We start from the raw sequence: 21,879 nt of genomic DNA, 5'->3' as shown, positions 1-21,879 counted from the left end.
CGCATATCTTTCTATATATCAAACAAGCAAATAGCATGAACATCGTATCATCTTTCTAATTTCTTCACAACTTGATGGTTATACGTCAAATTGGTTTTGGGGCTTTTTTAAAATTTTTAATTGGTATCGCATTGGTCCGGTTATTCAAACGAAAATAACCAGGTGACCGTCAATATCGCGCTGGAAGGTATCGACACTCTGACTATGACGGAAGATGTGTGCGTTTATTATGCATAAACTATACGAAATTTATAACAGCATTTTTCCGAATTATCTTGTCAATATTAACGCGATAACATGTGTATAATTAGTTCCACGATAAATTTAACGTACAAATTATATATGTATATATTGTTTTCGTCGAAGGAACAAATCTTGTCTCGCTGCTACTATTGTTTCGAGCTTAAAAGAGAAACAGTCGCCTGCTGTATCGTCCAAATCGCGGTTTCTCGTCGCGGTGTAAATTGTACTCTTGCAAACTCAAATTAATCTCATTCAAATATTACAGGCAAACAGAATAAACTATAGAAAAAAGATAATCTCAGACTTAGATAAATAAGGTATTCCAGTGCTGAAGAATATTTCCAATATAAAACGCTACAAACCCTAGACTAAGTCCAATATATATACATATAATATACACATACTAATAAATTATATATATAATTTATTAATATTACATATATATTATATGTATACATATATATACAATTACACATTGCATACATGAGTTTGGTCAGTCGATTCTCGTTGCTGTATAGCCTTCTCGATCAAATCCTACCACAATTGAGCAACAAGTATTATATAACTCTATGGCAACTTCGGAGTACTATCTCTTTCTCTCTGATGCTAAAACGTAGAGGCGGCAACGGCGGAATTATATTCAATATATGTATATATTAACATAATAGGACCTTCTTAGTTAACGGAATCAATTTTGCACGTAATCAAACACATTAGTGATGTGATCAGAACGATTAAACGAACATCAACGCGGCCATTACGACGATCCCAAAAAGTAGAGCGCATAGTTGTTTCAACGACTCCATCGGGTTTGTTTCTCTCAACAAGTCGGGCAAGATGGTTACCAGACCAATGTGTATGAATCCTCCCGCAGTTAACGGCAATATCCAATTGGTTTTTTCCTCTGAAAAGAAGGTTATTGACATTATTTATTATTTTCTCGTGCGCGTTACTTATCGAGTTATCGAGAATCGAATTGAAATGTACACTTCGGATTTCTGCGGAGAGGCCGCCCCCTTACCTAGACCACTGGAAAAGAACACGGCAGCTAAAGCACCAACGACACCACCGCCAGCGGTGACCAACTGCGCCCGCGCAGCGTCCCATCTGCTAAATCCGCTTCGCAGCAGAATGGCGAAGTCCCCGACTTCGTGAGGTATTTCGTGCACCAAAATAGTGAATGTGCTGAGGACACCTACGCGGAAGGAAATGAGGAACGAGCCACCCACAGACAGGCCGTGAGTAAAATTGTCGAGAAAGTTCATGAGAAGGTTGAGGTACCCGGGAAAGGACTGAGGATCGAAGAACCTGGCATGAGACAAGCTGTACGTGAGCTTGTTCGCCTTGGCGATCAAACGGTCAACGATGTTGTTATTCTTTGGGATCGGGTAGGTAACGGGCTGGTCGGCGGCCCGCAATATCGTCGACGCGAAGCCGTTGCTCTTCGCCAGTTTCTTCAAACAGATCTTCGTCTCGTCCATCAACGGCCCGTTGTCGTTGGGACACTTGCTCGCTAATGCCGATCTCACAAGGTCCACGTCCTTGTTAAAGCCGTTCTTACGCCGCGGATCCTTGACGCCGTTCGGTGTTTGCACGACGAATCCGTTCTTGTCCGGCTGCTTCCGTAGGAAGATCTACGAAGAATATGGGCGGTTTGAATAATCGACGTCTCGAACAATACAATAACGTTGATTTCGCTCGGGCAACCATTTGATTGAGTGGTGAGGCGCGAATCGAGTATCTGCGTGGTTCTCGAATCGAATCTTCGGTAATATATTCGAAATCGAATTGAATTTCACGTCGAGTCGAATCCAATTCTTCCTTTAATTCGAACACGAGTCGAATTTTCCGAGTCGGATTTACATTACAGACTGATCTGAATATAATGATAAAGTAATTTCAATAGATATTAAACACTTCCTTTTAATGAATAAAATATTATCACAGCATAGTTTTCAGAAAATCTTCCAATCACGAAGAAAAAATACTGATGGGTATCAGAGTGTGTGCTTTTGATTGTGTATTACCTCGCTGGTGTTTCGCAAGCACTCCTTCGCGAAACCGTTCTTCGCGGCCTCGGTGTTCGTCAGCGTGATACAGTTGTTGTTGTCCATCTCCTTCTCCATGCTCGCGTCCTGGCTCGAGGCTTCGTCGCTCTGCTGCTCCGCAATGAGCGGCGCTTCCTCACTCACGGCAGCAATGATCTTCTCGAAGATAACGAAGAACAGAAAGGCGGACAGTATCCACAGACCAGCCGGTGTAGATGCCTGGCTGTTTTCGGCTGTAAATAAGAGTACGCGTCAATAAACGCGCCCTGCGGAACGTGCCTGCAACTGGAAGGAGATGGATCAAGGATGGATATACTGAGAGAAAAAGATTTCTTCAAATTTAATAAGTTTTATTATTCCATCCAAACAAATCTTATTATTGACACGCTCCAACGAAACTAACGTTTCCATTAATAAGTACGACTCTTCTCTTAAACTCTTCAACGAATATGTATCTTTATCTTAAATTTAAAAAAATTGTTTGAAACGAAAGATAATTTTCTTATAAAGAAATTATTTGTTTCATTTTACATATTTATGGTGATCAATATTTTATTGATATATTATTGAGATATTATTTCAAATAACAGCGTTCTTTCTGTTAAATAATAGAGTTTTCCTGAACGAAACAATACAATTTTTTACTCAAACAAATAATATTTCGTGTAAGTATATGTTGTTTCTATGAGACAAATTTTAGCCGAGTAAATAGAAATACTAAATCTAAAGAAACTTTTGTCTCTGTGTAGGAGAGAAAATGAAGCGTTCACTTACTAATAAATTATTAAGTCAACAATAATGGAGTTTGTAATGTATCGTATATACGGCTTCATTAATCGAGAAACTGATTCATATTCATGCGCGCGCAAATCGCGTATTCTCCGATGTACACCGTTACATACTCAATGATGATTCCACTCGAATTACGTAATTTAACACACACACCGTACGGCCCGTGATACAACGTAATCGATTCCATCGGTATCCGCCGAAAGAGAACAAATGGAAAATGCGTAAGGGGATCTCCAATTCGCGAGGCACTGATCAATTTACACATAATGGTATCATCGGCCTCGCCTGACTGGATCGTCTCGAATTCCCTATCGCAATTCGGTCGGCGGGACATTTAATTTGCGCAGGGAACGCAGCTGACAATTCAAATCCCGCAACTGACGCACAATAGGATTCGAAGTCGCCACTTAAATCGTTCATAAAAGCTCTCTCTCTCTCTCTCTCTCTCTCTCTCTCTCTCTCTCTCTCTCTCTCTCTCTCTCTATCTTTATCTCGACGATGTCGTGCCGCTGCATCTTAACGTGCTGAAGCTCGCAACAAAACGTATTCATAGCGCGTACATGCGTATGTATGATATGCGCGAAAATGGAAGAAACAGGCGTGAGAGCGGTTTAGTTGACAAAAATAGCGAAAAATGTGAGTTTCATTCTCAAGGAAGTAAGAAGATAGCGAGTGAGTTTAAAAAAAAAGTGAGCGAAAAATGAGTCTTCTAAATAATTTTTACATTAAAAAAAATTCAATTGTCTATCTATTTTATACCATTTCATTTCATTTATACCATGTCACTTAACTCGTACGGCTAATTTCTCCGAGCGAACAAACATAATACGCAACGCCTGTATGGGAAAAACGGAATTAAAGGGCATACTTAACGTACGCTAATCCGGAATAGGATCTTAGGAACGCTAGACAAGGACGTTGCGTGTTTCCATCTACGTTGCATCGAACGATAGATATCGTAACAGCAGACACGCAAGTCGTGGCAGTTAACTTGTTAGCTGCGCTGTTGCGAGCTTCATTAATACAAACCGAGATTATTCGAACTTTTTTCGTTCGTATTTCCTCCTGATAACAACGTGCCGCTGACGTACGTGTTGTTATTGTCACGCTGTCCTACTATGGCTAGATCTATAATAAACGTAGCAAGCCTTTCACTCCAAGCGCTAAGCAACAACGTAATTTCCAGCGAAAAGCGTTTCTAATGCTACCAGACGTCGCAGTTCCGAAGATTTGAAAACGTTATCAGCGAAAAAACGAGGCATCGCCGAAAACGCCTTTTGTCAGAAATAACGTTTTTTTACACTTTATTCGTTTAGAACAAAAAGCTAGAGGCTTATTAACTTATCGTAGATCCGGACTAATGCCATAAATTCATCAAATCTATTTTTCGGGTCCGAATAAAGGAAGAAAAAGAAGGAGAAACGCGTGTCCTTAATGTCCGAAAATAGACGCGAGTTCACTTTCACTCCCAATTTCCAGTGTATCGCTCGATCGACGGTTCACCTCGTTTTTTCTCGCGACGACGCGCATGACTTTTTCACGATACACCGAAACTCAAACGCTCTTTGCGAGCCGGACGGCTGAAATCTCGTTGCGCCAACAGAGCATGAAAGCAAACGCGCAATTACCTCGTCTCTGAAATTCGCTCTCGAAAGCTTCCGGCAAAAGGTGTAGAAAAACATCGCCCAACAAAGCGCCCACGGCGAAGCTGAGCAGGATCCTCAAAGTGCCGCCGTTCTCTGCAACAAGGAGGACAGAATTGTTATTCGTTAACGCACAGGCACTCATTCTATAAGGTTTACCATTAAGAGGTTTCATTTTTAAACTACTAAAGATAGAACTGTCATACCTCAACAGCTGATAAGTAAAAAGTACACGGTTAACGAAAATGGAACGATATACTCTTCAGCAACGTATAGAAATGTTGTGAAAATTCACTACAGAAATGATGAAAATTTCGCGGAGACAATTCGTAAGCTCATAATGCTCTCGGTCGTGATGAAGCACCTCCTCGTCCAGCAGTTGTTAATCTAATCAAGAAATTAAAAAAAAAATAATTTTTTCTAATAATTAAAAATGAAATTTCTTAATGGTAAATCCCGTAGACACGAATGTTTACGGGCTGCAGCGTGCGTTACACGCACGTAGCGTATGGTAATGAGAAAGAGGGAAGTAATGAAACATTCAGTCGGGCCTCCGGTGTGTCGCGTATTCTTTTCCACGATAAGCGTTCCTGGGCGTGAATTCGTCGCCATTCCTGAATTCGAGAGGAACCTCCGACGATCGCACGAATTTCCCGTGAGAGAGGACGAAAGAAGAAGCGACGGAGCGTGCGTGGCCGATCATCGGAACCGCAAATCGCGCGGGCGGTCGTTCACGTGTCGTTGCGGGCGCGTATGGTACACGATGATAAGTCGACGGAGCGAGCTCACGTGACAACCGCAAACCATGGATATATGCGCGTTTCTTCGTGCGGGTCACGGGATGCTGCTCGTGGTGTAGACATAATTCGTCCGTTCCGATACCGCGCGTTTCTCTCGCTCCGCAAATCGAATCTCCTGCCATGCGCGAAGGGCGCAATGACGCACTCCCACGCACTCCATGCTTACACACTCAGAAAAAGAGACTTGAAAATTTACTTGTGAAATATAAGCGTTATCTCACAGAAATAAACGTTGATTTAAATACGGCGAAATAAAACTTTATTCCTATAGCAAGTAAATTAAACACGTGAATATTTTTGTAAATTAATAGTTTGAACTTTTTTCGTATTTTTTACATGCTTTCTATGGCAATTTCTGTACATTTTCATGTAAATTGTTGTAAACTTGCTGTGCCAAGACGTGATTTACCGAGCCGAACGACAGCTTTGTTCGTTGAAACGGACATCGTTTGTGTCGAGAATATAAAGATAAAAAAATATCCTTTTGAAAACCGAGACACGATGTCAATCGGATGAATGAGTTAGCTGGAAGCATGCAGCGAATCGCGGAATGATTAGAAGCGCGATACTTCGCCGAACGACCATAGCTCGCGATAATAAATGGGGAAAGTCCAAAGTTGTCGAGCCACGTATTGAAATTGAAGCGACGTAGTTAATAATCGTCGTTGATAGATAGCATGCGCACACACGCATATGAATGCATATTTGTATTAGGAGCAGAAGATTCCACCGTTTGCTATCCGTCTAATAACCGTAATGTCAACGTATGTGTGTGTATGATTCATGCGGAAAAGGCGAGGAAATGGCGTTGCAAGGAGATATAAATAATGTGTAGGCGAGCCTTGATCCACATGCGGCGCAACGCGACCGTTAAATCGTCGCTTCTTCTAGTGCTGGCGAGACTCTTCATCACAATCGCGACTTCGGCATTGCGGGGCCGCCCCCACGGTTCTTTTTCTCTATGATAAATCGCAACAAGTTACGGATACACTAGAGTCATAGATATAAATAGAGAAGCGCAACTGAATTCGATATAGTTATCGAAAGTCTGCCGTTTTCTTCGCATTATGATACCTGGAGCAAGCAAAAATAAGGGAAGTGAAAAAAGGGAGGTTAGTAAAGATGAGAGAAGGAAGGTTAGTTGCAAAAGGTTAACCTAAAAGAATTAGTCTAGTATAAATCTATTACTAATTATTTTACTTTTATACAATACCTTTTTCAACATTTTTTACCATTCACACATCCTAAGTAAGGTTGTTTCAATAATAATTCGTTTAGTACAATTTTTTTGACTCTTTTTGTTGTATTTTTTTGCAATAACAACGTAACGGTAAAATATGTGCACTTGGCCCCTTTTTTATCCTCTTTTAAAAAAAGAAAAGATATTGTTTAATTCAGCGCTTCAACTTTTTACGGAAATTGAACCGCGAAAATTGACACCGCGTTGATATCCCAAAGGGGCGGTTAAAAAGTAAAACACTCGATGATAAACGCCCGTGTCAGTTTCATTCGACGATACGCGGACCGCGATTGTTGAAACCCCCTGAGCGAGGACTAGCTATTCCTAGAGAATAATACAGCGAAGGCGTTGATTCAGCCGGCTGGAATTCGACGGGTAAAAAAGAAGAAAGAGTGATCAGGTCATTCAAACGAGCAAGCGGTTAAAAATTCGTTCGTTCGGTCGAATCGTAGTCGTTCGTTTTACGACGACCTACTTTTTTACGTAGTATTCTTACGGCATACGTATTCCGAAACTGATGCAATTCGATACGAATTGCATCAGTTTCGGAACAGGTATAAAAAAAAATGTATCCCGTCGTTTCGATTAGCATAAACGGCGTAAATAAGTGAGGATATTATTGATGAGACATGAATATGCATGGCGATGCAGCCGACGATAAGATAAACGGGCACTTATTTTCCTTTCCTTTTTCACAACTCTTAGAAACAATCATCATATTCTGTGAGCAATTCTTTCTCGATGTTGCATCACGACATTGATGTTTCCTATAAATGAGTCGCATCGTCGAAACTCCGTCTCGTTCAAATCGCGGAATTTTTCGATCTCGGTCATTTTTTCTCGCTCCGCAACTAGCTATTATAGTCCGTCTATAATAAAATGTCTCTCTTCAAAGACTATGAGTGATAAAAAGTTTATCGCGGCGCGGTGGAATACTTTATCATATCTACATCGGTATCACATTCTGTCTCGATTTTTACTTCCTTTCGCGCGGGAAAAGTTTCCCCGGGCGACAACTGAAGGACGGTTTATCAGTGAGCTCAACAGGCTAATTTATCTCTTTCTCTTATTTCTGGCGGGAGAATATCATCCCCTGGCCGTGTTTCGGCGAAACAATTTTACACGCTGATATAACGTGCGTCGCGCGCAACGACGGACGCGAAAGTGGCAGATGACGTTTTATCTTTCTCGTTCTCGAGCAATCGCTCGCGGAAGAGCGGCGCCGTCCTCTCTCTCTCTCTCTCTCTCTCTCTCTGCATTTAAGCGTAACGCGAGATTGAAAAGGTGTTATACGCGAGATTAAAAAATCCAAAGAGAGAGAAAGAGAGAGAGGGGGGGAGGGGGGTGACAGGCAACCGCACGCTATTACGCAGCAATACGCGAACCCGTCCAACATTACGCAGGCGCGATCTTTCGGAACGTGTGCTACAGTTATCGCGTAAAAATATCGTCGCGAATCGCCGAAGGCAAGTCACGTGGTATTTTCTGTGAGCCAAACGTTAAACGTATTACAGTAAAAATGAATGTCACTCGTCGAATTAGGCGTTATGCGATTGGATTAATACTGATTTACAAGTGAGCGACAATTGCTGATCTTCGCATCGATGGTTTATTCATTTGACATTTTTTACAATTGTAGCGCCGACTGACCTTTTTCTCTCGGTGCGATTATAATTCGTTTGACAATCGCTGTCTGGCGGCGATGCACCACGCGCGTGCGCCTCTCGCTCGCTTCTATTCTTTGTTGTTATTGAATCGCGACGCGTACTTGAAAACTCGTTGCGCATCGAACGTTTCACATGTCGCAACAACAATCGAATGCGCGCGGCACGAGCTCGCTGCGTGCGCTTAGATCATCTTTCTCCTAGAAACGCACACGCCGCTAATTTTGACTCTTTCGCGTCGCTTTTTTATTCGTCACGCTGAAACGAGACGGAATGCTTCGGAAAATTTTCGAGACACTTCGGATCGCCTTCGGCATTCGAATTACCTTTGATCGTGGAAGAATTTACGAAGTAGCGGTACCCGTCTTTCGCCGTGAACGATTTTCTTCGTTATTTTGAGGTGCGCAAAGTTGCTCGTGTAACATATTCGCGTAATGATCGTTTCATTGAGTCGACCAACAATCTCGAGCTGCAAATACGCACGCGGAATAATATTAAGAAAGAATGAAAAATGCTAAGACGCCGAGGGGATCAGAGGCGAACGCTCGCAGTTAGTGTAATAATTGCGTGCGTGGCACGTCGCGAACTCGCAGTACAGATGTTGGAACTGCTGTTAGAATAATAACCCGATTGCGCAATAGAATCGGGACCAAGAATCGCGAGGATCACGTAGTAGCGCGGCCGTCGCCTCGAGATACGAAAAGCGACATAATCCAGAAAAAGAGAGAGGAAATGAGACTATTAATACGAGACTGTTTTGCAGAAACGGCAGCAGGGATTTACACGACGGGGTAATACGGGGATATTAAAATCTTTCAGTTTAGTTCCCGAGCTACAAATCACCACGCCGCAGTGAGCCTTTGAATTTCAGAAGTCGTAATACGTTCGCAAGGGAGAAACTCGAGTTCTCGATTTCGCGAGCGTCTCCGAACGTCTCATTTCCCCTATCCGAATCTCGAAATAATTCCCACCGCCCAGATCCGCCCGTGAGAAATCGCGAGGATCAGTAAAATCCGCGCTATCCTCGCTGTGAAATTTTGAATTTAACCTCCGAGATAAAGTTTAAAATACATGCTTACGGAAAACCGATCTCGCGTTGGACCGCGATGTCTGCTCGCGTCATTTCATCATACGAACGTACGATGAGTTTTATTTATTTTTATTTTTAATTCTTACGTACAGTCTCTGGCATAACATAATTTGATCGATAGATGAGCCATATTATAAAGCTGGTTCTCGGAAGTCAATGAATTGTAAAAAATTAAGGTACGTCTAATAATATGGCCATGGAACTGATATTTTTATCATTCCCATGTGAGATATTTCCATGCAATTTTCGAGCAGTGCAAAAATGTCTCCTCGGCATTAACAGTTCTCGCGCGTTGTACTGCTCGATGTCGCTTTTCCCCGTTACGAGCGGTATCAGTGAATATTCACATCGGACACACTCCGCGGCACGTGACTGATAAACAAATATATTATCAACCCGGAGGGACGTCTTTTTTTTTAGCAGGGGACTGCAGCACGCACAACAAACGTTGCACAGCCATTCCGCACACGACGAAGAGTCGATAACGTGTCCAAAGATCACGGTTCAACCGCTCACTCTGAAAGGGCAGAATGCGAAACACGAGAGCGATGTACACGAGAGAAACCGAGCTGAAACAGTACTCCGTATACCGAATGTTCCAAAGAGAGAGACATTTCAGTTCTCTCCTTTCTTTGTCAGTGTAGATATAATTCAACGTTTAATTCCCCGTGCAATTCGCTATTTTTCGCTCTAACGCCATGTGATTTGTGGATTATTTGCGGACAGAACCACTTATCTCGCTGAATGAATAAAAGAAGTCGGAAAAAATGTTTCGACATTACTTCAGGTCTCTATTACTTTCTATTATAAACGTTGTTTAATCTTCAATATTTGTGACTTTTTTTTTTCTTTTAGAAAAATACGGGGGGAAAACACAATTTTTCTATTTGAAGGAAAAAATTCGTAACTTTTGAACGCGTTGGAAGAGAACAATTTAGAAACAGTTACGCAACCGCTCGAAGTAGAAAATGTCCCCTGATGACGGCGCATTGAGAGTTAAAAGTTGATCGCACGATCGATCTCGAGAAGCGTAATTCGATTTAAAAAGTTAACTCACGTCGCTAAAACTCTCGTCGCGGTGCGGAATCTCCCCGGAATGGATGGACGCCATGAAAGTTTAAGGATCGTGTCGTGATGGGATCTCTTCGAAGATGAATATTTAATCGGCTCTCCAGAGAATATCGCGTTGTTAATCACGCGACCGCGTTATTCTCATGTTCTTACGAATACTTTTATTACACGTCGCCGGGAATACCGAATTCGGTGCGAGACACGGACAGAATTGTGCATCGTCGTGGCGGCCATAGAAGCCGTGGTCCGAATACGCTATCGCGCTGTGTTTTGCTTCGAATTCTGAAACAACAACTCATCCCACGAATACATTAATGTTGCAGCGCGCGCGCCAAACAATACGCGGAGAGGCCACTACTATAACTCAGAGCCGCATCCGTTTTTCCGACGCTTCTCTTTCGTTCTGCGATTTACGCGTTACAAAACGCGAGCGAGCGAACAAACGCGCGTTTTTTTTCTTTGACGAATGTACAGGGTTTTCTATTAAAAGGTTTCACTTTAAATTATTAGAAAAACAAGGTTATTTTTTTCGAAAAAGTGGTGCACTTTTATTCCATTGCAAAGTACGATTAAGTGTGGTACACGATATCTGATAAACGGCCGCTTCGACTTTATTTTTTACAAATGGTTACTTTTTTTAAGGAAATCTCGCATCACATTTCGCGGCTTTTTCCCCGACGAGTGTTTTCGCGAGGGACTAATTATCTTCAATGTCGATGCGGGAGATAGCAGAAGACTCGATACGCGGTATCGAAAGACGAATCTATACGGTAGTGATGGCACGTATAAATCTTTCCGTCGCTTATTTTTCCATCGGCAGTCCACACTATCGCGCGAAATCTTGTCAGATAAAAAACAGAAAGAATTCGAACGCGATCAGAGTTTTAGCGCGAATTTTACGCGATGTCGGCCGCGCGAAATATGCCCTCTTATGTGCCGCCCTCCCTAAATGCGACCTCGATTCCATTCCTTTATTTTTCGTCCTGACAACAGAGATTGGGACCAATCGTCGCAGAACGATACGCAGCAAAAAGAAAGTGCTAGATTCAAATGAACGTAATTGTTTTTTTAGCTTTTTAAATTGAATAATATCTGCATCATTATCAACTTAAGCAAATTTTAATAGCTTGTAGTAAATACTTATTTGAACACAGAAATACTTTAATTCGTAAATGAATTACTACATGCAAATGTAAAGTAGTTTTAAAACTAAAAGAATATTTACTAGAATTATATAATATTTGTCTTCCATTTTAGAAACAAAGAGAATCAAAATATTTTCCGTTCAAATCAGGTTCAAATATTCGCGAGAAGTTCGATTCGGCGTCGTCGGGAAACGCGCTTCTAAAATGTGAAATTCGACGCGCTTCGACGAAACAATTGCTGCAACTGTTGGTACGAAAGTCAACGCCGACGTTACGGCTCAACGGACGAGCGGATTTCGGCGGCGAAATGCGATTTAATCGCCGACAGAAGAAGCCAAACGTCGTAATACGACTTTGCGTGAGCGTATATTAGGAGGAAAGGGGGGGGGGCGAAAGCGAAGATAAAAGGCGGGCGAGCAAAAAAATATATTTGCGCGAACTTGAAGCCGTTAAAGTTCAGCAGCGGTAACGTTCACCGTTAATCTCCACTTAAGATCACCACCGCCGCCGCGTCGTTGATTCGGAAAGCGCAAGATAATAAAGTTATGAAATGTCGCTCCGACGAGTATCAAGATAATACAGAGTTTTCCGTTAAGAGATTTCATTTTAAATTATTAGAACAAGTCTTTTTCGTTTTGAAAAAGTTGTGATATTTTTATTCCGATGCAAAATATAAACTGTTTTCGAAAAGAGAGAAACAGAGAGAAACGAATCGCGAGGAATGAACACGACAAAAATATGCAAATAAATAATCCCCCCACGTAAATGGACGTAAAGAACGAGCAAAACGAGTGAACGCAATAAACACGTCGCAATCGCACACCGTGTCGACGTAATTCCGCACGAAAGTTAATTAAAGTCGGCAGCGGTCGAGAGGGCCGCCGCTATCGATCCCGATCGTGGCCTATCGCCGGTCCGCGAGACTCGCGCGCTATCTCGGCACGGACGGAATTTTTCGACGACTTCCGTCGGATCGTGCGACACGCGTTTTTGAAAGCGCATGCAAACCCTTGATTGCTTTTTTTCATATTAACACATACCATTCGGCAATCTGGCGATGAAAAATGTGATAATACTGTGAACGGACAGTAACGGACAGTGTTAATCGACAATCACAAGTTTTGTGCCCGATTTGTGCGAACCTGAAGTGTTCGATAAATAAAGAAGCAATGTGACGCCGATTATATATAGCCGTTATTCGATTATGTTTGTCATCGGTGTGAAGAATAATGAGACACAACCGTCTCCTTTTTTCTTGCCGAAGCTGAATTAGTTTCTTCCTCTTCTGATAAGAATATTCACCCGAGAGATGACCCGCGATCGCTCGAAGTTGTCCGAAGTTTAATAATTTGCGTAGAAAAAGGTCAGAGTCCGTCTACAGCGGTGTGCGAAGTCCAGCGACGCGATCGATCGGTGTAATTTATAAAGGCGCGAAGATCAGCAGAGAACTGGTGATATCGAGAACGAAAAAGTTAGCCGAAATTTCAATTCTGACGCGTTATTGACACGCACGATGTGTAATCGGACGAATTATCGACGACAAATCGCGTTAATCAACACTAACGGCTAATCATGCTCATTGTATAGCCTTCGATTATCAATTAAATTAATATTAATGTTGATTAAAAAATATTAATTTATATGTATTTATATTTATATATTTTTACCCCTTTTCTTCGAACATGTAACAGGCACAGCTGGCGATTGCATAGAAGAGATATATGAGATTCAGGTCCCCCCGCGATACGAATTTCCTCTTGAAATAATCGCCGCGCGAGCGAAATATACGAACACAAGTGTACGACACAAAGGAAATTCTTTCCTTCGGGGAAAATCTTTGTTTCCGCGTTCGTGTGACTCGAGTTTCCTAAAGTTCTAAGTGTATTTTTCCCGTTCAGGGACGGTGCGCAGCGCGGATTTTTCGCGGAGCAATCAGCGAAGTTTCTGGCACCTCGGCGACTGATTTACGACGGCGGCCGAACTTTGAAAACTACGATAAATTCTTCGGGAATACCTATTAATGCGCAAATACCAGCGCACACACGCTCCCTAAGGCGAATATTTCTATTTTAAAAAATTCTTTCAAATATCATTCGGAAGTTATGAATCTTATTACGATACGAACCATCATTACCTCGATAGAAACTTCATTTTTGAACAGTTACTGGACAGTTATATATTAACTTCTGTCTAGTAACTGAAGAGTAAAACTTCTTGGGGATCCCGATCAAAATGTAGTGCTTTTCTTACAGTTGTTGTGCCTCGCCACAAGCGAGTCTCGCGTCTGGTATTCGCAACATCATTATTACGAGTATTAATTAATGCGTTAGAAAGGTGAACGCTCGTGGTTTCGTTGAATATTTATTCTTGCCGAAGAATGGGCGATAAACAATGGAGAAACGAGACCGTGGAGAAAGATACCTCTTCCCCCCCCTCCTCTTTTTCGCAAGAACGACGGCAGAGACGGCGGAATTTTTCCTTCTTCTAGAAATTGAAATTCGCATTTCACAAACGGACCGGAAATTCCATTTAACGCACCACCGTCGCACCGAACCCAAGTTCCGTGACATTCGAGAGGTCTCTCTCACGTCTACACTTTTCTCTCGCGTAAAACGTTGCCGCGACACGCGCGGAACGGTCGCTTTTATCACAGTCACGTTGTTTTCTTCCGTTCATTCTCGTCGACCTCTTCGCCCCTCCCCCTTTCCCCTCGAAGTGTAAACGGCGAGTTTCAGTTTTCGCGCTGCCGTATTAACGACGCGTAATTGTCCGTTATCGCCGGGTGCGCCGAGCCAATTACGGCTTTCAATTGCCGAAATAATCCCTACTCGCCGGCGGAAAGGACGCGTAATTACCCGCGTCCGTGTGCGCTATTGTGCATATGCAACACGCAAACAGCGACAAGTGAAATTTCAGGATCATATCGTACACTGAAAAAGAGTTTGGTAACAATTACCAAACATTTAGTTAGTAAACTAAATGATTTAGTTGTTAACACTTTAATGGCCGCACGTCTACGCAGTCAAACGTCGCCAGGGGCCGGCAATATTTTTGAAGAATTAATTTAAAAAAACTTTATTAAAATTTGTTGTTGTACATTCATAAAATTACTTGTTTACATTCATAAATCATCACACAGAGAGTGTGGTACTGGCCAATAATCTTCGGCGGTAGCATCACACACATGTTGTGTGAACGGCCATTAAAGTTGACTGTTGAGGTTAATTGTTACTAAACTCTTTTCTCAATGAAGCCGTCACTCAAATGGTGTCCCGTTCTTCAAATGAGAACACACATTCCGACTGGATTGCGTAAAAATTTTTCCCTACGTGCGATGTACAAAGGCCGGCATAATGGTTAACGTTGCTACCAAAAGGCGGGCTTAACGTCATGCGGGAAGAGTAGTATACTAAAAGGAACATTTGTTCACTGTTCTCCTCACAATAGATACGTAAATGAGATGCATGATCAACACGACCCCCTAGGCCGGTTTGACCTGGTTCCCCCTCCTACCACGAGGTGATACTGCGATTTTAATACGTGTGCATACGGTCGCTTACTACTTCGCGTTAAGGCTCCGGAGTATTCGCTGCGATCATATTGGATTCGTAACGTCACAAGTGAGACATGACACGTTGAGAGATATTGCGTGTCATTTGCCGTGTCAGACGTCCAAAATCCAGACCTGCTGTGACTTCATTGGTCGATTTCCAATCTCCGATCCGCAATCTTAATCCCTAATCCGTAGTCTGATACGGGCTTAAGGGACGAAAGCAAGCGTAGCCCTCGAAAATCGCTCGCGAAAGTGCAAGTAATTCCGAGATGCACTGCGCTAAAGGTATCGTTATAACGCGCCGTGGTCTCGTTGGCAACTGCTCAGACTGACTCGCAATTATCTCGTGCGCAGTTAGTAGACGCGGCCGCTGCACGTGGCCGGACGGATCTGTTTTTAAGCGAGCGCGCGTGTGTGTACTCCGCTCTATCGGGTGATACTTGATCGCGCATAATGAAAGCAAGGTACATACCGTCTCACTTGAAAAGGGGGAACGTCCTGTGAACGAGTGTGTGTGATATCGTGGTTCTCGCGAATTCTCCACGTACGATGAGAGAGAGAGAGAGAGAGAGAATACTCGGGGTTTATTTTTTGTGCAACTGCATTCTTTCTTCGGGCTTTCTTGTCCCGTCGAGTTGAACGATGCAAAACCATTTCGCGCCCTTGGAAGAAAGGAAGAAAAGAAGAAGCGAGTGCGGACACGCTGGAACGAAACGCGATCTTCGTCTGTGTTTCCTCATGATCGGTTCATGAACTTCGCGAATTGTCGTAATCGAGCGAAAAAGAAATGGTCTCGTTCGCGTGAATTAACACTATCGGGAACAGATCCATCGCTCATTCACTAACTATATTTGTTTTTTTGTGCCCGGGCACTTTCAGCTTTCCTTATTTTGCTTTCCTTAAGCGAAATTGTCACCGTGAGATATTATATAACACAGCTGTTTCTTTTTTCAAACGTAGAATACGCGACCTCGACTTTTGTACGCTATCAATACAGCACATCGTGGTAAAAAAAGTGTGTTCGCATGCGCATATATTTATATAATTCACATATATATTTATATAATTCATAATACACAGCGACGCTGCGAATACAACGAGTTGTAGGATCTCTTTGTGCGAACGTTTTGGGGAGCGCTGTATTTAGCCGTCGTTATATTTCATCTTCCGTCCATCTTCTCGCCTTCGTGAAAAGTGGAAGTTCCGACGATGCTATGATGCATCAATCTCGAGAATTTTTGAGAAACAACTGACTCATCTTTATCGCATCAATCGTGATAAAAAAAGAATTTATATATATATATATCGACGACTGCTTAGCCGAGTTTGAGGGAGATAAGTCAAGTTTAGAAATAAATGTTCGAAACAAAGCTATCGCTGCATGAAAAAGATATTGTCGAAACGATCGAAATCGATCGTCTCATGGTTCTATCTTTCGACATTGTACCTTGTCGAGTGTCGAACAGAAGTAAATTATAAACGAACAATGTTGCTCCTCCAGTGGCTCTCTTGCCGTGCATGCTTCAACGAGTATCACTAATTGAGCGGACTATCATCTAGTTAGGGCGATAATAATCGCGAGTTCTGGAACGCAAATCCGCGGGGACTTGTTTCCGCAAGGCTATTTGCACGGTCTTGAATAGGATTATTCCCATCCTTCGTATCCTCCAGGCAAGAGGGGAGGGCTCGTCAAATATTATCCGTGATATTAACTGACAATCAGTGTCGTGAGAATTTCGAGCAAATATTAAAGGATGGATAAGACGGTAAGATTATGGATAAAATAAGTGATTTGGCATCTCAAAAGGTTGCAGAGGCAAAAGCTCGCTGTTTGACACCGAAAACTATTCTAATCGAGTAAACATAAAATTAGTAGCTTTTCTTCCCCTCCCAGCCTGTATTCTATTAAAGAATCAAAGTGCGTCTAATAATATGGCCAGGGACTGTACAAAGCGAAATTTCTAGTTGTTATGAACCAATGTTGGTTTTTATAAAGAAAAATTTTTGGTTTTATTTTGGTTTTATTTTTGGTTTTATAAAGAAAAATTTCCTTTCGAGCAAAATGCGCTTGGTTGTCTGTCATCAGGCAGATCCAACGTGAAAAACTGATTTTCCAGTGCAGTTTTTCCGTACAATCGTATACACTGAAACCAATTATACACGATACGATCGGACGGCGCGTAGGAACGAAATGCGTTAAAAATCATAGATGCACGGTCGAGGAAAAACGAAAACGAGAAGAGTCGAGAACGAATTCTCTCGGCGGGAGAATTTGCAATTCGCAGAGAGCGAATCGAAGCGTAGGGAGACCCGGGAAGGCCGCTGCTCTGGAGTTTTTAATTTAGAATCTGATTCGCCTTTTAATTCCATTCAACCGCTCGCCGCTTTGTATTCAGCAAGCGTACAAAGAGCAATGAGAAAGTTTGAGAACCTCTGCGCTCCGCGGGATTCTCAATGCCAAGGCAATCGGGTTTCACAATTTCGCCAACGGGCATTGAAATTATTGCGCGATGATGCGATTCAAGCCGCGGATAAGCGACAATTTTCGTTGTTATTGTTATTATTATTATCGGCGGATTTTCTGGCGGATGTGGTCGTCTGCGCTGTTATTATTGCACCTCGCATATATAAAGTCAACAGCGCTGCTTGAAAAAATAAGAGAGACACTGTCGAGACTGCCTACGCCATGACTATGTAAACACATGATAATTGCAACGATAACGCGACAGCCGTTGTTTCATCGGGCTGAAATCATGCGCCATCCTTTGCAACTCTCCGTTCCCTCTTATCCTATCGAAATATAAAAAAGTCGAAACGATTGCCAGCGTTTCTTTTTTTAAATTGTCACAGCGTGAATTGTATTGTAATAATCAGTAAATCGCGGTTGTCGACGTGAAACAGAGCTCGCGGAATAATACCGAGTTACGCGAGTTGCGCGTTGCAACATGTTTTTTGTCTCGGTAAAATTAAACTGCCGCACTTGAGAATCCAGATATATCGTTTCCACAGAATGTCGGAATATTATGCAACGGACGACAAAGTCAAAACAAGAGATTAATCGCATATCTACCGCTAGATAATCGCGAGACGCACTCGTATATTCAAGTAAAATTCTCGTATTCAAGTAAGGAAGAGTTTCACTTTATTGTATACGAAAACAGTCAAAGCAATTACTCAATCCAGCGGATAACGAGATGTCTTATTTAACCGCGTCGCGGAAATTTGATTCTTCCAAATTATGTTGAATTAACGCGAGTAGCTTCGATTGAATTGCATACAAAGGACTTCGATTCTAATTAACAGAGATAACTTTAGCTTATTATCATGGAAATTTTATCAGTTTTAAATGAAATTAAATTCTTAGATGTGCAATAAATGCTATCTTCAACACGTTCGTGTGTTTATAATAATATGGCACTAATTTAACCGTACTCTTGCTCTTATTGGCCCGTTCCCTCTCCTATCAGTTCTACCGTCGACCGATTTTGGCAACAATCGATTAAATTATCAAGGCTCTCGAACGATATGACCGGGAAGCCAACGCGAGATACCAATTGCGAGCAGCCGAGTAATTACCAAAATTCACTCAAACGCTAAACACTGTATTCCCTTAAAAGGTACATATACACTTAAGAAACGAACGAATAGCGAATGCAAAAAACTTCCGTTGTTACATTTCGAAAAATATGCAAGGTAAAAATATGCCAATGCCTGAACATGTAACTAACTCTTGTTATTCTGGCCTCTAAATATTCAAACTTTCAACATAGGATACATATGCATACGTTGAATATATATGAATATTTTAAGTTTAATGACTTCTCGTTTGTATTTACTAAAACAACAAGAATATCCACCAATTAGGTACGCATCCAGCCATTGGTACTTCCATTTTGTGTCGTGACAAATTCGAATAGAACGTTTCGAGTTGATTTGTTCACATTGCGGCTTATCGGATGATTACGAACAGCAAATGCAAACTTTCGTTGTCGCAATTTGGAAATTGTGTACGCTATAACGGATCCGAACGCTTTTTCGAGACGATTTGCTCGTCAAGTTTTACATCAACGGAAGTTCGTTCAGACGCGAAACTGTACATTCAAATTACACATTCGCCGTTTGTACGTTCGCTCAGTGTGTACCCAGCTTTAAAAGTCGGCAGTTCGATTGACTTTGGCCGAGTCTCTTTGGCGTTTGCCGAAACTTTCATAATTACACCGAGAGCAAAATACAGCTATTTTTGGGAACGGCGAGATCCTTTTTTTATCTTAACCGCAAAAATAGTAGCATCAACATACACGTAAGATCATTGTCATTAACACTGAAGTGACATTTACCAGAAAAATAGTTCTCTCGACTATTTTTGCAGTTGAAATAAAAAAAGGACATTGTTGTCCGCGAAAATACTGTTATAACTGTATTTTCCTCTCAGTGTGATCCTTTCGCGCTCACCGAGGCGACGTTCGGGGCAGGTAAACACACATGACTTACCGCCGGTCTTTAGATCCACGCCGTCTTGTATAGGGATGAGCCACAAGGGGAAGATGCCGGTGAGACCGACCATCGTGCTCCCCAACAGCGAGAACACCCACGGTCGATAAGCGAAGAGCCCGTCGAAGTCGTTCCACGGCCAGGTAACGTCCAATCCCTCGTAGACGTCGTGCAGAATGTCCACCACGTCCGTGCAGTTACAGTCGATGCACGCGTCCGCCACCGTCGCCGCCATGTTTGTTGTCGCTCTCTCGTTCCTGTCAAAATCCCGTCTCTCGATCCTCCGTCGTCGTCAAAGCGCGTCGTGGAAGCGCCGGCTCGAGGATCGTCCTTCGTCGATGGAGAGATGATGCGCGACGCCCCTCCCCGTCAGCCTGACGGAACACCGTCCGGCTCTCCGCCGTGGATAACCTCTCGGCGCGAACGAAAGCAGCCGTCGAAACAGCGCGCACACCTCGTGGAAGACGATGTTATCACGACGACGCGTTCGAAGACATGCGAGAGAGAGAGAGACAGCCTCGCTCTAGATTACGCGTGAATGGAGAAAAGGAGTTCTCGATCGCATCAGCAATCTCGACGCTCTACGTCGATGTTGTGAAACATTCGTTCGTGGGCGCGCGCGTGGTTCGTTCGCACTTCTGCTTCGCTGCAGAAGGTCGTGTGTTGTTACGTCGCGATGTGCCGGAAATGCCGGGACAACGACCGCCGAGCGACCGGCTAGCCTACACTGAGGACTGAGCGCGGACGCTTGGAATCAGGACGTCGTCGTCTTCGCCGCCGCTTCGTCGAGACCAGCTCTCGTGCTCGTCGTGTTATTTCATGCCGCTGTGTCGACGCGCGTACCAACGCACCGCCGTCTTGGCGAGCCGAGTGCCATGCGACCGCGATCTCGGAGACGCGCGAACAACGTCGTCGCGCCCTGGGCACCACCACCTCTCACGCTCTGCTTCCGGCTCTGCGTACGTTTCTTCTCACGATCACAATTCTCCTCTCGCGGTTGATTCGTGGGTCTCTCGTACAATCGCTCTCTTGAAACACCACCAACACGTATCGCGACCGAGCGAACGACTGATGCGCGCTCCGCCGAGAGCGGCGGCTTTTATAACCGCCGCGCATTGCCCGTGAGCGGAAACGAGAAGGAACGAGCGGCGCCGACGAACGACGAACGAGGACGGACGCGGATATTGCCGAGGACGACGGCAGGAGGGCGGTAAAAGGCGACGTCACTGTGACGTGTCGCGAGGGTTAGTCAGAGACGCGCAAGAGGCACGGACGAGAAAAAAAATGAGACTCGGGAGAACGGAGAGAAGGAGCGCGTGATATCCGCCGTAAGGTCCGTCGATTATTTGCTTCGTTTCGGGAAAACGGGAACGTCCTTCTCTCCGCATCGCGATTTCCCTCAATTTCGTTTCACCGTGATTTGAAACCGTGGTGGAGAACAAGCAGTAGGAGTGTGTTCATAAAAAGTAAGAATAAAAAAATTTACCAATTATATTCGAATGTAAGGAGAATATTCGATTATGATAGGTTAATTTCTTACTTTTGCTTCTTATAAATGTACTCTTACGGCCCATTATGGACGAGGTTTTTCCGCTTCTCTGCGGAGAGACGATAAGAGAAAGAGAGAAAGACAGATCCGTATTCTGAACTCACTTTTACCAATGAAAGCGCCTTAAATGTACGGCTTCTTTCGGCCAATCGGGTCCTTAGAGGTCACTTTTCGAAGCACTTTTATCGATAAAAGCTCGGAATATGGACCATCAAGAAAAATGGTCAACGAAGAAGTTGTGCCTCGGAGCGGAGGGAAGATATTCGAAATAATCTCTCCCATTTGGACAGCACGACCGGCACGATCGTGCCCACCTCCAACCGGATCGTCATCCTGCCGATCTCTCTGCCGTATTCTTTCCTTGGAATCTGTTTTTTTATACCTCGACTCTGAACCATTGATAGCGGTGCACGCTATTATCAGCCGATAAGTGGACCCGGCAGCGATTGGCCGCAGATAACGCGCGATCACGATGTTTGTTCCTATCTCGTAATTTAGACTGGCGACGATAAAATCGGCGGATAAATCGCGTTATCAGTGCGCGCACACA

At 43.2% G+C, this 21,879-nt stretch overlaps 1 protein-coding gene across 1 annotated transcript; it reads right to left on the bottom strand.

The window, feature by feature from the left end:
• Positions 1-59: 59 nt before the first annotated feature.
• Positions 60-20,910, bottom strand: LOC106741039 (zinc transporter ZIP13 homolog). The gene is made up of 5 exons (XM_014612598.1): positions 19,781-20,910; positions 4,712-4,822; positions 2,271-2,524; positions 1,265-1,877; positions 60-1,147 (listed from the first exon to the last, which is right to left on the bottom strand). Exons 1-5 carry the CDS (start codon positions 20,013-20,015, stop codon positions 978-980), a joined length of 1,383 nt encoding a protein of 460 aa, XP_014468084.1. The 5' UTR covers positions 20,016-20,910; the 3' UTR covers positions 60-977.
• Positions 20,911-21,879: the final 969 nt, after the last annotated feature.

Source organism: Dinoponera quadriceps, unplaced genomic scaffold (genome assembly GCF_001313825.1).
Source record: "Dinoponera quadriceps isolate SergipeBrazil2010 unplaced genomic scaffold, ASM131382v1 scaffold367, whole genome shotgun sequence".
In the NCBI taxonomy this organism is placed as follows: domain Eukaryota; kingdom Metazoa; phylum Arthropoda; class Insecta; order Hymenoptera; family Formicidae; genus Dinoponera; species Dinoponera quadriceps.
The sequence above is the reverse complement of the archived record's forward strand: the minus strand, read 5'-3'. Positions and strand labels throughout refer to the sequence as shown.